General features: G+C 46.9%; 1 protein-coding gene across 8 annotated transcripts in view; it reads right to left on the reverse strand.

Annotated features, from left to right (window-relative positions):
• Positions 1-18,426, reverse strand: part of LOC122927361 (CD209 antigen-like protein C) — a 99,957-nt gene that overhangs the window by 23,813 nt on the left and 57,718 nt on the right. For 4 of the 8 annotated variants that reach the window (XM_044279144.1, XM_044279139.1, XM_044279141.1 and 1 more), the window contains 2 exons: positions 9,068-9,124; positions 1,482-1,535 (listed from right to left, as the gene is read on the reverse strand). In XM_044279144.1, the coding sequence (XP_044135079.1) occupies positions 1,482-1,535; positions 9,068-9,124 (111 nt within the window). Of the gene's footprint in view, positions 1-1,481; positions 1,536-9,067; positions 9,125-18,426 lie in introns of those variants that run through there. The other 4 variants (XM_044279140.1, XM_044279145.1, XM_044279142.1 and 1 more) reach the window with 2 other exon arrangements.

Here is an 18,426-nt window from a genome sequence, read left to right on the forward strand (position 1 = left end):
TTCCCAAAGCCCCTTTTTCCTAAACACTGGGTATCATCCAGTTTTTATTCCAGGTCTACCTATTTCAACTCCAATTCCTGCTGTTACAGACAGATTAACTTCATTACAGGAGATCCAGGAGAAATTGACAGATACATTGAAGGAGGCTCAGGAATATTACAAGAAAGCTGCTGACAGACATCGGAGATCAATCCCCACCTTTCAAGTAGGTGACAAAGTTTGGTTATCTACCAAAAATTTGAAGGTTCAGGTTCCATGTGCTAAGTTGGGTCAAAAGTTTGTGGGACCTTTTGAGATTTCTGCTCAAATCAACCCGGTCACTTTTCGCCTAAAACTTCCCGACAATATGAGGATTCACCCTGTTTTTCATGTATCGCTACTTAAAACGTTTCATGAAAATACTTTTTCTGGAAGAATTCATCCTCCTCCTCCACCTGTTGAAGTACAGGGAGAAGAAGAATTTGTGGTGGAAAAAATTCTTGACTCCAGGATCTTTTGGAAAAAATTACAATATCTGGTTCAATGGGAAGGATATGGGCCAGAAGAAAACTCTTGGGAGCCGGATGAGAATGTTCATGCCCCTAGATTAACAAAGGAATTCCACCAGAGGTTTCCTCACAAACCTGGCCCTAAGACATCCAGGGGATGTCCTGGGAGGACGGGAGTACTGTTAAGATCTGGACTTGAACCTGGGACCTCTGCTGTGTCTGGCGGTGCCTCTACTTGCTGAGCCACCTGAAGTGCTGGACAGTTCCTTAGACTATTCCTTGAATGATCTTGTCTTGAATCTTGTTTGCCTTGAACCTTGTTTGCCTTGAACCTTGAACCCCTTGCTCCTCCCATGATTTAAGCCATGTCTCTGCACTTCCTGGTTGCCAGATTATTGTGCCTTTACCAGCCAATATCTTGCTCTTGTCTATACTGCTGCCGACCGTATCTCTGCTACCATCCGTTACTGACATTTGGCTTGTTCCTCGACTACGCTCCTGCTTAATCCCAACCTGCACTATTTGTTACCGACTTTGGCTTGTTATTCAACCACGCTTCTGCTTGATCCCTGTCTGCTATATCTGCTACTGGACCTCGGCTTGCTCACCTCCTGCTGGGGCTATCCTGAGGACCGCGACCTGGTACTAACACGCAGCAAAGTCCATCTCCACCATCAGGAGCTCTGGCGAATACCGGTTAGTACTTAGACCCCGCACCTCAGGTGAACCCGTGTCATCAGCCAGGGTGACCAGTGTGAATATCTGCTCCGCTGCTATAGCTTCTGGCCTCCGAGCCTGACTCCAGACCGTGACAATTGGGGAGCACATTGGTTGTACAGTATACTCCAGATTTTTATACAGAATTATCAATAGACTTCTGTGGACCCCATTAATGTCATATCTTTATAGTGGGGCTAGTCTGCCACTAACAAGGGATACGCAACAAACGGATGTATAAAAACTTCAGAGGAACCTCGTTTTTATATGACTTACCCAAAGTCTTGTTAATAGCTTTGATTTCCTGGAGGAAATTCTGTTTGACATTTTCTGTAATAAAGATTTATGTTTGATTATTTAGAGAAATAGCACAGGATGGACATCTTTGAGATGAGATATTAATATTAGGAACCACGTCATACAAAAATATATGGTGGAATTGGAGAAAGTGGTAAGCAATTTAGGGCCCTTTCACACTTGCGTTGTCCGGATCCGGCGTGTACTCCACTTGCCGGAATTACACACCGGATCCGGAAAAACGCAAGTGTACTGAAAGCATTTGAAGACGGATCCGTCTTCAAAATGCGTTCAGTGTTACTATGGCACCCAGGACGCTATTAAAGTCCTGGTTGCCATAGTAGGAGCGGGGAGCGGTATACTTACAGTCCGTGTGGCTCCCGGGGCGCTCCAGAATGACGTCAGAGCGCCCCGTGCGCATGGATGACGTGTTCCATGTGATCACGTGATCCATGCGCTTGGGGCGCCCTGATATCACTCTGGAGCGCCTCGGGAGCCGCACGGATGGTAAGTATGCTGCTCCCCCGCTCCCCGCTACACTTTACCATGGCTGCCAGGACTTTAGCGTCCTTGCAGCCATGGTAACCATTCAGAAAAAGCTAAACGTCGGGTCCGGCAATGCGCCGAAACGACGTTTAGTTTAAGGCCGGATCCGGATCAATGCCTTTCAATGGGCATTAATTCCGGATCCGGCCTTGCGGCAAGTGTTCAGGAATTTTGGCCGGAGCAAAAAGCGCAGCATGCTGCGGTATTTTCTCCGGCCAAAAAAACGTTCCGTTCCAGAACTGAAGACATCCTGATTAGAGATGAGCGAACTTCTGTTTTAAGTTCGGCGTCTAAAGTTCGGGGGCGGGTTAGCGGAGAATCCCGATCTGGAACCGGATATGGATTCCGACTTCCGTTGTGGTCCGTGGTAGCGGAATCAATAATCGGCCATTATTGATTCCGCTACCACGGACCACAACGGAAGTCGGAATCCATATCCGGTTCCAGATCGGGATTCTCCGCTAACCCGCCCCCGAACTTTAGACGCCGAACTTAAAACAGAAGTTCGCTCATCTCTAATCCTGATGCATCCTGAACGGATTTCTCTCCATTCAGAATGCATTAGGATAATCCAGATCAGGATTCTTCCGGCATAGAGCCCCGACGACGGAACTCTATGCCGGATCTGGACAACGCAAGTGTGAAAGGACCCTTAATCATGGCCCAAATCCACTTAAAATCTACAGATGTGGATACAACTGTAGTTACAATAACCGTGGGATACCTCCTCCATAACACTAACTCCCTGTATCTCGGTTTCCAGTACACTTAAAGGGGTTATCCAGGCTTTTCATAAAATCCTGGCATCTTCTGTCCTCTGTAGGAAAGATAATCTGGTCAGTACTTACCCAGCCATTGCTCCTCTGATGTTCCCTCTCTGACTGGCTGCTGACTTCTCTGCTTGGGTCACTACCAAACATGTTCTTCAGTCTTCCTGTTCAGCTGCATATACTGTATATGCAGCTGAACACTAAGACCCGGGGAGAAATCCAGTCAGTACCTGAGCAGAAGACCCCACAGCCAGTCTGGGCTTAGGCGGTGGTAATGGTGGCACAAAGGACGGGTATGTACTGACCAAACTATCTTTCCTAAACACAACAGAAAGTGCCAGGATTTTATGAAAAGCATGAGAACCCGTTTAAGCATCTTGGAAGCTGAGATACAGGGAGGTATTGACAGTATCTTCAAGTTTGTAGCAAAACAGTGGATCTCTATGGTTATGGAGTGATGATGTAGAGTTATGCTACATGCCATACTGGATGCTGGTAGCCATACTGGACTACAAAAAGTATTTCAAGACATTTTTCAGTAAGTCCCAATGAAATGAAGTCTGCTGGCAAGCAATATTTTTTTAACCTTTTTGGGACACAAAATAAGATGGAAAGAGACAAGTGTGTATAGATTCTTATTATTTCCCTAGAGCTCTAGTGGAAGACCCTGCCAAACATTAGTCACTTATAAGTAAAAGTACGTAAGTATGGTTGGAAAAAAAAATTCTATCAAGTTCAATCAAAGGATGGAGAATGAGGTAGATGAATGGAAGGGATCTGGGAGACCAGAATAGTATACATTACAGCAAGTGTTGATGTTATTTTGCTGTAAGAAATCATCTGAGATTTTTTTGATAGATTCACAGCTCTGATGGGGAAGAAGTCATGTTGCCTCTGGAGATTGAACTTTTTCATTCATTTCTTTCTTCATAGTTTTTATCAGTCATTTATGTATTTATATAAATCAATCATGCCCCCACCCTTTCAAGAAATTGAATTATTTTAATATTTCCACATAACTAAAATCATCTATTCCCCTTATCAGCTTAGATGCCCTTCTTAGCAGTTTTTATAACTATAGGGCAGGCATGCTCAACCTGCGGCCCTCCAGCTGTTGTAAAACTGCAACTCCCACAATGCCCTGCTGTAGGCTGATAGCTGTAGGCTGTTTGGGCATGCTGGGAGTTGTAGTTTTGCAACAGCTGGAGGGCCGCAGGTTGAGCATGCCTGCTATAGGGTATCCTTGCTATGAACTGACCAGCATATTCTAGATGAGGTAGCACTAATAATTTGTAAAGTGGTAATGTTAGATCCCTGTCCTACAAGGCCATAGCAGTTTTATACACAACAGAATTCTGCTGGAGTTAGAAGCAGCTGATGGACATTGTGCTGTTATTTAGTCCATGATAGACAAGAATACCCAGGTCATTCTCTACAGTTTTACTCCTCCAGGACATATGTTGTATGCAGTTTACTAGTACCCAGATGTTATAGGGAGTGAGTTTGGACACACTGTGCCAACCAACACTGGTTTTCACCCTTTAATCCTTATACAGGGATTTGGCCTTCTATGCAGTGAAGCGACTAGGTTACTACCTATTGGAATAGTACCACTGGGGTCAGAGACACTGGTGCCAAGCACCAATGGATTAGGTAATGCAAATAGCCAGGAAATAGGCAGACATCCGGGCATGCAGAATAGATGTGAATCCGTGAAACAGTCCTGAAGTCATGGCAGGAGGCTCAGGATCAGTGGACTGAACAGCCATGAGCCAAGTCAGGATCCAGGAAACAGGCAGACGTCGATACACAGACAGACAAACGGGTTATAGCTTTTTGGTTGGGCCCAGCAAGCAAGTGAAGCCAACATATAATCTATTGCTCAAGCAAGGGATGAAACAAACAGCCCAGCATGTAGAGGAGGGCTGATTAGCTCATAAGTCATACAGATGAACGCAGAGCAAAAAGGGGAATTAACCCTTAAAGTGCTGCAGGAAGAAGTTCAATGAATAGACACACATAGAAAGAGACCTAGAACCTGGGACATAGGAGTCTGACCGCCAGCCCCAGACAGAAGCTAGGTGAGTGATGCAGCACCCATGCACACCGCAGGCTTGGAGTATTGCCATGACACCAGATAATAATCTTAATTTATAGAGTGCCAACATATTCCACAGCATTTTACAATGCTAGGGTACATGTATTGTATAAGTTGGAAAGGAACCTGTTTGTCTAGGGTAGCACATTCCACAGAACTGGTGCAGCTCAAACAAAGTCTTCGAGATGGGAGTGAGAGGTTCAGATTATGGAGGATATTATCAGGACTTAAATCATTGGCAGAATGGAGAGCATGGGTAGAATAGTAGATATAGATGATCAAGTAGATATACTGAAGGGGTGCAGCATTGTGGAGAGCTTTGTGGGTGAGCGATAAACTTAATTTGAATCTTTTACTGTATGGGCAACCAGTGCAATGACTGGCAGAAGGCAGAGGCATCGGTGTAGCTGCCTGTGTAGCTATAGATGAGCCTGGCTGCTGCATTCAGGATAGATTGGAGAAGCTTGAGTTTAGTGAGTGAAAAACGGATTAAGAATGAGTTCTACTAATCAAGATGAGACTGGATCAGGGCAACAACAATAAGAGTTTTTGCTGTTTGCCACAGTAAAAAAAAGCATTAATTGCATACAGATTTTTGCTTGTGTGATAGGTAAAAGAACCCTCAGAAGGATGAGAATTCCCGACAGTGATAGAAACACACTTATGATCAGAGAGCAGGGGAGGAGAGATACAGTAGTAAAGTCACAAACTGAGGTCAGATAAGGACCAGATCAAGTATATTCCTGTCTTTATGTGTAGCAGAATTAGAAAGTTGTGGAAGCTAAGACAGCAAGTTAGAGATAGAAACTTGGAGGCAGATGGGTTATAGTGGTGTCTACGGGGATGCTAAAGACACCTGAAATGAGGGTTGGTAATTCACAAGAAAGCAAAGGTGGAAGCCAGGTAGAAGAGTGATCAAGGAAATCGGGGTGAGATAGGGGAGCGGTAGATAGCTGCCACTCACAAGGAGAATGGGTGGAAGAGTCTGACGGTGTTGGTGTAGACCTCAAAAGATGAGAATGTTAGTGATGATACTGGGGGGAATAACCTGGAAGGTGCACTGGGGGTAAAGAAGCATGCCTACTTCACCATACCTGTTCAGGTTTGGAGGTATGAGAAAAATGTAAACCACTATGAGATAAAGCAGCAAGGGAAGCAGTGTCAGATTGATGAATGCAAAGTTTGGTTAACCTTATCTTCGGGAAGGTTAAGAGATATTGAAAGAAAGAAGTTAAAGGGAGTCTGTCACCTCCATATGGCCATATACAGTGCTTACATGGCTCTGTAGCACACCTATACACGATCTTTTCTTTAGACTTGCACAAGCAGGAAAAAACGAAGTTTCATTCATATGCAAATGAGCACTCGCAAGTGCCCAGGGGCGGCGTTCAGTGTGTAGGTGCCCAGGCTGCTCTGCCTTCTTTTTACTTTGCTCCTCCCCAGTCTCTGCCTTTGCCCGCCCTCCAAGTCCTTTACGTCATCACTAGGTCCGGCCGAGGGCATGACCACTAGGTGAGGTGATGCAGTGCCCCCAATGGGCATCACCGTGCGCATGGGCCAGTGTGACGAAGCAGTGCACAGGTGTGGGATCCTGGCCGGACCTAGCGATGACATAAAGGACTTGGAGGGCGGGCAAAGGAAGGGGTTGGGGAGGAATAAAGTGAAAAGAAGGCAGAGTAGCCTGGGCACTTACACACTGAACGCCGCCCCTGGGCACTTGCGAGTGCTCATTTGCATATGAATTAAACTTCGTTTTTCCTGCTGGTGCAAGTCTAAAGAAAAGAACAAAGGTACCGTTACAATCCTGTATAGGTGTGCTACAGCGCCATGTAAGCACTGTATATGGTCATATGGAAGTGACAGACTCCCTTTAAAGGGTTACCACTTACAGTTTGACCAAATTAGCTTTCAGACACTAGCGATCTGCTAGTGTCTGATCTCCATAACCATGCAATTCTTAGACCTTTGTGTGGAGCCGTTTCATTAAAAAAAAACTTTTATTCCTATGCTAATGAGCCTCTAGGTGCTATGGGGGCGTCTTTTCAGCACCTAGAGGCTCGGTCTACTCACACTGTATGCCTTCCCATCTCGTCTTGAATGCCTGCCTCCATCACAGCCATCGGACGAATTCTCGCGCCTGCACCGTTCACTTCTGTCATTGGCGCAGGCGCAGTGAGTAAATGATACGCTCCTGGTGCCGAATTCCTCACTGCGCCTGCGCCGACTACATCACAGTGAGGAAGCCGGCATCAGGAGAGCGGCCTTCACTCACTGCGCCTGTGCCGAAGACAGAAGTGAATGGCGCAGGCGCGTGAATTCGTCCGATGGCTGTGATGGAGGCAGGCATTCAAGACGAGATGGGCGGGCATACAGTGTGAGTAGACCTGAAAAGATGCCCCCATAGCACCTAGAGGCTCATTTGCATAGGAATAAAAGTTAGTTTTTTTATGAAACGGCTCCACACAAAGGTCTGAGAATTGCATGGTTATGGAGATCAGACACTAGCAGATCGCTAGTGTCTGAAAGCTAATTTGGTCAAACTGAAGTGGTAGAAACCCTTTAAGAATATAGGAGTGTTTGTTGCACACTGACCAAGGGTTCCCAAGCACAAAGTTAAAAGAAGGAAGAGGAGACACAATGTGTTAATGAGGTTAACATGATTTCTATGTGTGATGGGGAAGTAGGTAAAATTAGCAATAGAAGAAGGTGGAATCAGTAAGAGAGATATCTCTTGAAGTTAAAAGAAAAAGGATTAAGAGAAACAGCAGATGGTTTTACCGATTTTTTAAGTGTTTTTTTTTTTTGTGCTGCACACTGGGACATAATGGGTTAAGTTGATTCAGAAGGTGAATACGGTAATTCATGTAAACTGTAATAAGTGAGGGAAGGATGAGAAACTGATGTGGATAGAATACAATGGAGGGGTAAAAGGGCAGATGAAATGAAAATAAATACAATGAATATGGTAACTGAATAGTTAGCAGGGCTGTTTGAGTAGCTCATATAGCATACCTGTCTCCTGACCTGTCTAACTGCAGGACACTTTGCCAATAATGACACAGTCTAAGGCTACTTTCACACTAGGGTTAATATTTTCCGGTATTGAGATCCCATTCATTGTCAATGGGGACAAAACGTAACTGAACAGAGCGGAGTGCTCCAAAATGCATTGCGTTCCGTTCTCATACCGGAGAGCAAAACGTAGCATGCTGCGGTTTGCTTTCCATCCTGGGATGCGGAGCAAGACAGTTAATGGGGGGCGGATCCGTTTTCTATTGTGTCAGAGAAAATGGATCCGTCCCCATTGACTTGCATTGGGGGTCATGACGGAGCCGTTTTCTCGGACAAAATAGAAAACGGATCCGTCTCCTATTGACTTTCAATGGAGTTCATGACGAATCCGTCTTCGCCATGCTAAAAATAATACAACAGGATCCGCTCATAACAGATGGTTGTATTATCAGTAACGGAAGCGTTTTTGCTGAACCCTGCCGGATCCTGCAAAAACGCTAGTGTGAAAGTAGCCCTTGTGCCAGCCCCAACACTTATGTCACCCCTATATTATATCTACATTTATATTTACCCTATTTAAATGATTACCCAGATGCATATATGCTGCATTTACATTAATCTATGTTAAACCTTATTTGCCAAGTGGTTTTTCAATGTTTCTGTAGACTACAAACAGCTCCCTATATCTCAGCTTCCTGTACACTTGTGAGTGATAGGGCACGGTGCGAGTTGAATAAATAGTAGTCACACACTAATTACCAGGTCTCAGGAGTAAGGTCACTTTCATGCGGTCAGTATTTGGTTAGTATTTTGCATCAGTATTTGAAAGCCAACCTCAGGAGGGAAATCTACAGAGGAAAAATATAATGGGAAGATTTGTGCCTATTCCATGTTCCAATCCTTGAAGGGAAAAATATGACCATGTAAATGGTTGAACTCAGTGGAGATGGGCCTTTGAAAAATTGGAGGACAATCCTTTTCGGCACAATTATGGCTACCATTAGTGGTCATCAATTGCCTGTTGCCTGAATGGTTTACCGGGATACACATATTGATTATCTAGTAATACAGCAAGAGATGAGCAACTTTGATATTAAAACTTATAAATTACATTGTTCAAGATCTTTTAAAGGACCCACCTAAATTATTTTTAACAGTTTTGACATCTTCAAGGACCATCTGTTGTTGATCGTCTGCTGGAGAAAAAAATTTAAATATCCTTTAATACAGTCCTGATCAAAAGTTCAAGACCACTTGAAAAATGGCAAAAAATCATATTTAGCATGGCTGGATCTTAACAAGGTTCCAAGTAGAGCTTCAACATGCAACAAGAAGAAATGGGAGTGAGACAAAACATTTTTTGAGCATTCAATTTAATGAAAACAACGAATAAACTGAAACACGTTGTGATGGCAAAGGCAAAAAAACTCTCCCTTTTTGAATGTGGTCGGGTTGTTGAACTGCATAAGCAGGGTCTCTCACAGCGCGCCATCGCTGCTGAAGTGGGACGCAGTAAGGCCCCTTTCACACGGGCGAGTTTTCCGTGCGGGTGCGATGCGTGCGGTGAACGCACTGCACCCGCACTGAATCCTGACCCATTCATTTCTATGAGACTGTGCACACGAGCGGTGATTTTCACGCATCACTTGTGCGTTGCGTGAAAATCGCAGCATGCTCCTCTTTGTGCGTTTTTCACGTAACGCAGGCCCTATAGAAATGAATGGGGTTGCGTGAAAATCGCATGCATCCGCAAGCAAGTGCGGATGCGGTGAGATTTTCACGCATGGGTTCTAGGTGACAGTCTATTCACTGTATTATTTTCCCTTATAACATGGTTACAAGGGAAAATAATAGCATTCTGAATACAGAATGCTTAGTATAATAGTGCTGGAAGGGTTAAAAATAATAAAAAAAGTTAACTCACCTTCTCCTCTTGTTCGCGTAGATGCCGGTCTGTTCTTTAGCTGTGGGCTAAAGGACCTGTGGTGATGTCAGATCACATGCTCCATCACCATGGTGATGGACCATGTGATTGGAGCATGTGATCTGACATCACCTCAGGTCATTCAGCCCACAGCTAAAGAACAGACCGACATCTACGCGAACAAGAGGAGAAGGTGAGTTAACTTTTTTATTATTTTTAACCCTTCCAGCACTATTATACTAAGCATTCTGTATTCAGAATGCTATTATTTTCCCTTATAACCATGTTATAAGGGAAAATAATACAATCTTCAGAACATCAATCCCAAGCCCGAACTTCTGTGAAGAAGTTCGGGTCTGGGTACCAAACATGCGCGATTTTTCTCACGCGAGTGCAAAACGCATGACAATGTTTTGCACTCGCGCGGAAAAATCGCGCATTTTCCCGCAACGCACCCGCAAAAAACATGACGCCCGTGTGAAAGAGGCCTAAGACAGTCATTTGGAATTTCTTCAATTCTTAAATGATCCTGAGGGTTATGGAACAAAAAAGTCAAGTGGAAGACCCCAAAAAATTTCATCAGCACTGAGCCGGAGGATCCAATTGGCTGTCCGTCAAGACACTGGCCGATCCTCGACCCAAATTAAGGCCCTTACTGGTGCTGACTGCAGCCCCATAACCATCAGACGGCATCTGAGACTAAAGGGCTTCAAAAACAAAAAACGTCTTCAAAGACCTCGTCTCCTTCCAGCTAATAATACTATTTCATGTTAAAGGGGTTGTCACAACTGAGACCTCGGCAGCATATTGCTAGGATAGGTTTGGGTTCTACCTCTGAGACCCACACCTATCTCCAGAAGGGACCCCCGAAAGTGAAGAAGAGTATACCTCACATACACAGTGTTCTCTCTATTCACTTTTATGGGAGTTCTGTAAATAGTCAGGCAAACACGCTCGGCTATTTTCGAAAGTCCAATACAAACAAATGGAAATTGTACCGCACAACCGTGCCCATAGCTCCATTCAATTCTATGGGACTACCGGAGATAGTTGAGCAAATGCTTGGCTATTTTTGTCAGTCTCACAGAAATGATTGGAAAGCGGCAGAGCGGGTATGGCTCATTTCTGGGGTCCCATTCTGAAGATAGGTGCGGGTCCCATCTCTTCCAAGATAGGTGCAGGTCCCTATCTAACATTGGTAGTATATATAACCTAACAACATGCCACCAATCTCTCAGATGAGACAATCCTTTAATTCATATTAGGTGAACTGTTTTACATATGTTGTAATGGTAAGCTAGCAATATAGAGCTGCATGTTATATTTTGTCTTTAAGTCAAGGTAAGGTGGTTAACAAAATTGGTGACCCAGTAGATAACCTAAATTAACTGCTTACACCGAAAAACTCAAACTTAAGGGTTGGGTACAGTAATCCATAATATTAAACTCTCTCTGACAAGTCACATTACAATAGTAGACCAAGCTGTCAGGAACTGTACTGTAAGCGATGAATGGATGACATTTGTTCCTGGTGGCCTATTCTAGTTTGCATTTGTTTCTGTTTTACTTCTGTGTGATTCTGTCTTTATTGCTCGGCCACACCTAGCTGCTCCAGCAATACCATGGTTAAACTCTTCTCTGATTCTGAGCTACTATATGTATCTGCTTCTAATGTGTTAACCAACATCTGCTATACAGTATATTGGAGCCATATCCCTCATTCAGGGTCAGCATAGAATTCACGGTGTGTTCCTGAAAGGGCCATGTGGTTCTCTGTTCAAGTGAGGCCGGAGCTAAAGGGAGGCCAGCATGACGCTGGTTTGGTTGGCGAGGAGTTGGGCATTAAAAGGGGTTAATAGGCCGGTAGCCGGGAGGTGGAGGGTGTTGCCGGGGTAACTAAGGGGGTGTGGTGGGGGTTATATAAAGTGGAAGTGAGGAGGGGTTCAGGTGCCATTTTGTTTGGGCGGTTAGCCAACTGAACTTACCTGACTCACTCACCATGTCGGTTGACGAAATGCTGGCCCAGATTAGGATGGAAGCGGAGGCCCGGGGACCCAGGTTGAGGGAACAGTTAGGAGGCCTGCTTCAGGGACTCCCAGTGGCGGCGGTGATCCCTGATGAACGGGCTAGACGGCCGCGGCAGGTCCGACCGATTGAGCCCAGACGAAACCCCATGGGTCAGGCGCCGATTGCGGAGCCCCTCCGGGGACCCTCCACGGCGGGGAGCGGCGCAGCAGGCTTCAGGTAGGCGCTCCCGCCGTGGGAGGAATCCGATGCAGCGGCGGGCCCCTGAGCAGAGCGGGGATTTAACCCCCCTTCCCCCGCTCTCTGCAGCAGTGTTGGCTGGATCAGGACCAGGGTCTGTGGATTCTCCTAGGTGTTCCGGCTCTGGGAGGTCCGCTCAGCGAGGGAGAGATTCTGCTGTAGGACGGGCTGTGCAGGAGGCTCCCCAGGACGTGCACAGGCCCCATGCTGCCAGTGAGGTAGTTGAAGGACACACCCCCATGTGACTGTCGCCATGTTAGATAGAAGCTGGAGCGATACTAATGGAGTGGGAGCAGTGCGGTCAGAAGACAGATGCAGCGCGGCAAGTAGATCTAGTGATCGTCCTGTTGGCGGGCAGGAGCGTCTGGATACAGGATCAGTATCACCCGCGCGTCCTGGTGAGATATCATGGGGTCCTCTTTTGTCTATGCTGGAGCTGTCCGGGGGGCGTCAGGGGAGCGGGACGTCCGGAGGAGGTTGGAAGGGGCTTGGGACAGCTTTTTGGCGGATTAGCTGGGTGGTTGTCGGGTGTCGGGGCGGGGGGAGCATCGCCGCTGCCGGCTTGGGGTGTGGGGTTCGGGGAGACGGACGCGGGGCGAGTTTTAGGTCAGTTGGGTCAGCGTCAGTACAGACTCAGGCTGGGGGAGAGGAGGATAGGCCTAAAGTGGATGACGGTGCACGGGGAGAGTTGTACGTGTGTTTTGAGGGAACGCTAGGGACGCACTTAAAACAAGAGGTTAGGGAACGGATCTGGAAGGGGGAGTATGTAGAAATATTTTCCCTGCTCCCGTTGAAGAGGTTTTAGTTAGACAAAGGAAAGAAGGAGGTTGCAGGCGTTTGCAATTTTGGCCAGCGTCATTGGAGAAAAAGCGGCGGAATGTTGTTCAGCTTTGTTCAGCTCTTTTTTGTTATATGGACGCGATAGGGGAGGCGTACCGGGTTTATGGGGGTACGGGTTGGCTCCGATATGACGAGCAATTTAGGCAGAGAAAGGCGGTCCGGCCTAACATACGGTGGGACCACAAGGATATTGGGCTATGGTTAAGGGTTACAGCCCCGGTACGGTCTGGGCAGCCCATTCAGGGGGAGGCTGTGGGATCAGGACAGGGGAATTTTGCGGCGGCATTGGCAAGAGGGTTGTATTTCCTGTTCAACTAAGGAAACTGTAAATTTGGCGCAAAGTGTAAATTTAAGCACGAGTGCACCATTTGTGATGTATCTCATGGAGCGAATCGCTGCTTTAGGGGAGGTCGGCAAAGAGGGGGGACAATGTTGGAAAAGGGTCGGATGCCGGTACGGGTGGAAAGGATGGCACGCTTTTTAAATAAGTACCCGCGTAGGGAGGCGGCGAAGTTGCTGGAAGTGGTTTTCAGGCAGGCTTTTATATTCCATCAGTTTCGTTGCAGGAGTATGGGGTTCCTAAGAATTTGAGGTCAGCACTAGCTCATCCGGAGGTATTTTCCGAGAAATTGGCCAAGGAGGTGATGCTGGGTAGAATGGCGGGGCCGTTTCCCGTCCCGCCTCTGGCGAACCTGCGGGTGTCACCGTTGGGGGTGGTTCCCAAAAAAGAGCCAAATAAGTTTCGGCTCATTCATCACCTGTCCTTTCCAAAAGGGGCGTCGGTCAATGATGGTATTGATCCTGAATTATGTTCAGTGGTTTATACGTCATTTGATGCGGCTGTGGATTGGGTACGGAAGTTGGGCCCTGGGACGTTGCTAGCAAAAATCGATATTGAGGCGGCGTTTCGTTTGTTACCGGTGCATCCGGAAAGTATGCACCTGTTGGGTTGTTGTTGGGAGGGGCGTTATTTTGTGGACAGGTGTTTGCCGATGGGGTGCTCCTTGTCGTGCGCCTATTTTGAGGCATTTAGTTTGTTTCTTGAATGGGTAATAGTTGAGGTGTCCGGTTGCTCTTCAGTTATTCATTATTTAGACGATTTTTTGTGTCTAGGCCCTGCGAGTTCAAGGGTGTGTTCGTTGTTGTTGCATACGGTGCAGTCGGTTTTTGGGGAGTTCGGGATTCCGTTGGTGGAGGATAAGACAGAGGGGCCGTCAACTGAGTTGTGTTTTTTGAGAATCGTGATTGACACGGAGGAAATGGAGTGCAGGCTGCCGGAGGATAAATTAACAAATTTAAGATTGGAAGTTAGTAAGGCGAAACCGGCGGCAAAAATTAGGTTAAGGGAATTACAATCTTTGTTGGGAAAACTTAATTTTGCATGTAGGGTCATGCCGATGGGGAGGATTTTTTGCAGGCGTTTGGTGCTCGCAATGGCAGGGGTTAAAGCGCCCTATCATTTTATTCGGTTGGGTAAGGAGTTACGGGGGGACTTGGATGTTTGGTCAAGGTTTTTAGAAGTTTATAATGGGAAGACGTTGGTGATGGGGGGGGTGAGTAATGTTGACTTTGAGCTGTTTTCCGATGCGGCCGGGGGTTTGGTTTTGGGGCATACTGTCAGGGGCAATGGTGTGCGGGAAGGTGGCCTGATTCTTGGGTTACTAAGGGTTGGGTTAGGAATTTGGTGTTTCCAATTGTGATGGCAGTGGTGCTGTGGGAGGAGAAATTTGCGAACAAAAAAGTTTGGTTCCATTGTGACAATATGGGGGTAGTGCAAGCAATTAATAGTCTTTCCACGTCATCTCCTCCAGTGGTGAAGCTGTTGCAGTTTTTAGTGCTCAGATGTTTGTCCATCAATGCGTGGATAGTGGCGGTTCATGTTCCGGGAGTTTCTAACTGTACTGCGGATGCCCTTTCTCATTTGCAGTGGGAGCGATTTCGTCAACTGGTGCCGGAGGCGGAGGCCGAGGGGTTGGATTGTCCAGCTTGTCTGTGGGAAATCTTGGAGGAACGGTAATGGGGCTGGTTCGGGCATCTTTGTGTCCTGGCACCTGGGCTGCGTATGGTAAGGCATGGGTGGATTGGGAGAGGTGGTGTGTACAGTTAGGGATGCAGAAAGAGGACTGGGAGATGGCTTTATTGTTATTTTTGGGTCACATTAGGGAGGAAGGGTGGTCAGTTGCACAGTTAAATTGGTGTGTGACTGGGTTGGCGTTTGGGTTTCGGTTGAGGGGTCATACAGATTTAACGAAAACGTTTTTGGTTAGGCAGTTATTAAGGGGGTGGAGAAGAGAAAAACGGGCTGAGAAAACTAGAAGACCGGTGTCGTTTCAGTAGTTGATTGATATTGGGGCTCAGTTGGAGGCAGTTTGTAGGTCTAGATGGGAGGTTAGTTTATTTAAAGCTGCTTTTTCATTAGCGTTTTTTGGGGTGTTTCGGTTGGGGGAATTGGTAAGCAGTAGTGTAACTAAGGCAGGGGGTTTGCGTTCGGAGGATGTGGATTTGTATGTGGATCGAGGGGAAATACGCATCCGGAAATCTAAAACGGATTGTGAGGGCAGGGGAAGGCATTTGTCTCTGTTTGAGGTTCCGGGATGTATGCTTTGTCCGATCAGGTGTTTGCGGGAGTAAGAAGGTGGGAAGGGTATAGGGATTGAGCTTTTCCTGAGACACGAAGACGGGTCATTCCTGTCTCGGTTCCAATTCCTGGCAATTTTTAAGCGGTACCTGAAAGTATTGGGGATTGATTCTGTAGATTATACAGGGCACTCTTTCAGGATCGGGGCTGCGATGGAGGCGGCGCGATGGGAATTGAGTGAGGAGGTGATAAAGAAAATAGGGCGCTGGGAGTCTATCCGATTCCGCTCTTATGTGAGGATAGGGAGATTGTGATTGGTGTGGGATGTTTTTCCTGTTTGGTAATGCGGCTGCTTTTTGTTGTTGTTTCATTATAGGTTCGCAGACGGCCTTGGTGTGGATACTGGGACACGTGTTCTGGGGGGCAATAAGAGCGGATGTCCGACCGAATGGGCGGCAATTGGGTTTTGCACACGAGGTAGCGGTGTTGCGGTGGCTCGGGATGAGAGGTATGCTTTGGGCGGGGTGTTGAGGGAGGTGCATAGGTTTGTGCGCTTAGATCGCCCCCCAGACGTTTTGGTGTTACACGTTGGGGGAAATGATCTGGGGGCGCGGCCGTTCAGGGAGTTGATTAGGGATGTTAAATTCGACTTACTGAGGTTATGGGCGTTGTTTCCGCGTATGGTTACGGTTTGGTCAGATATTGTGCCTAGGCGGACGTGGAGGGGTGCAAGGTCAGTGGACAGGTTGAATAAGGCCCGCATTAAGGTTAACAGGGTGGTCGGCAGATTTGTGGCTAGGAATGGGGCGGTCGCTGTGCGGCATTCAGAGCTGGAGGATTGAGTAGGCGAATTTTGGAGGGCGTATGGTGTGCACCTTAATGCGGTGGGAATTGATTTATGGGCGTTAGGAATCCAGGGTGGTATTGAGGTAGCCCTGAGGATGTGGAGGAACGCGCATTCTTAAAGGGGTTCTGCACTTTCAATTAACTGATGATCTATCCTCTGGATAGATCATCAGCTTCTGATCGGTCGGGGTCCGACACCCGGGACCCCCGCCGATCAGCTGTTTGAGAAGGCAGCGGCGCTCCGGCAGCGCCGCGGCCTTCTCACTGTTTACCGCCGGGCCGCCCGCCCACTGACGTCACGACTTGTATCAACTAGAGTGGGCGCGCCTGAGCTCCATTCAAGTGAACAGAGATTAGCCGCGCCCACTCTAGTTGATACAAGTCGTGACGTCAGTGGGCGGGCGGTCCGGCGGTAAACAGTGAGAAGGCCGCGGCGCTGCCTTCTCAAACAGCTGATCGGCGGGGGTCCCGGGTGTCGGACCCCGACCGATCAGAAGCTGATGATCTATCCAGAGGATAGATCATCAGTTAATTGAAAGTGCAGAACCCCTTTAAGGTGGTCAAGTTGGGCAATGTTGGCGGTGGGAGGTCCTAGAAGTTGGTGGATATGGTGTTAGTGGAGAATGGAAGGGCCCCCACGGGTGGGGCTGGACTCTCATCGGTTATCAGGAATCGAGGATTAGGCGCCCATCAGCTGGTGCCTCTGAGCTGGCGTTCATCAGCTGGGGGCAAGATGGAGTTGCCAGTTGGTTTTGGTAGTTTATCTTATGTGGGCTTCTAGGACCTCCGCCGTCATTTACTCGGTCTATTGGGAGTTAATGTTAAATTATTAATGTTCTGTTATGTTATGTAATAAAACGGCTGCTGTGGCCGAATTTAATCCGATTCTTGAGTCTGACTCTTATTTGTAAATGGGGGATAAGAGGGGTAAGGGGTAGGAAGACCCGAGCAGTCTAACCAATACCCTAGTCATGTGGATTCTGCCTCAAAATTCTTTCTCTAGTTTCTTCCTAGTTTTGCCTACTGGCTATTCCTGACAAGGCTCCTGTCTTAATCCTCGGTTACTATGTTTAGTTCCGATCTGCTGTCCTTAGATACTGTATGTCCTACACTACTTTACTGTGTCATTTTTTTGACTATGCTCCTCCGTTCTTCTTTTAGTCCTGCTGCTGTCTCCACATTCTGGGCGTGCCGCTCTCTCCATGTTCTTGGTGTCTACACTCCTGCTTCTAGGTCCTGGTCTGTTTCTGTAATCCAGTACCATCCTACATTTGGTATTAAAGGGATTTACTAGTATCTAACTACAAACCCTGCAAGAGCATAAATAAACCGTTATCTTATATTCACCTCTTTCTCCAAAGTCATTCCCAGCAGCGCTGGTCCAGTCATTTACAAACTGCAGTTAGGGATCTGCTGGTAAATGGCACATGACTACTGGAGCCAATCACTGTCCTCATAAGGGTAGTGACTATCTGCAGCTGTCACATGTCAAATATAGAGAGGGGCAAATTTCTTGAAATTAGTTTTGGGTCCGATTTTGACAAATTGGCAAGCAGGCTATATTCTGAGAGGAGGAACAGAGTGGGCCCGGCAATTAATTGTGTCCTGCTATAAACACACTGGTACTGGCGCACTGAAATGCATCAAACTGTGCAATTATACACTGAACAAAAATATAAATGCGACACTTTTGGTTTTGCTCCCATTTTGCATGAGCTGAACTCAAAGATCTGAAACATTTTCTACATACACAAAAGACCCATTACTCTCAAATAGTGTTCACAAATCTGTCTAAATCTGTGTTAGTGAGCACTTCTCCTTTGCTGAGATAATCCATCCCACCTCACAGGTGTGGAATATCAAGGTGCTGATTAGACAGCATGAATATTGCACAGGTGTGCCTTAGACTGCCCACAATAAAAGACCATTGAAATGTGCACAGTTTTGCCTTAGTGTGAGGGGGGGGGGGGGGGGGGGCAGAAAACCAGTTAGTATCTGGTGTGGCCACCCTTTGCCTCACGCAGTGCCACACATCTCTATCGCAT

This window comes from Bufo gargarizans, chromosome 2 (genome assembly GCF_014858855.1).
Source record: "Bufo gargarizans isolate SCDJY-AF-19 chromosome 2, ASM1485885v1, whole genome shotgun sequence".
Taxonomy (NCBI): Eukaryota; Metazoa; Chordata; class Amphibia; order Anura; family Bufonidae; genus Bufo; species Bufo gargarizans.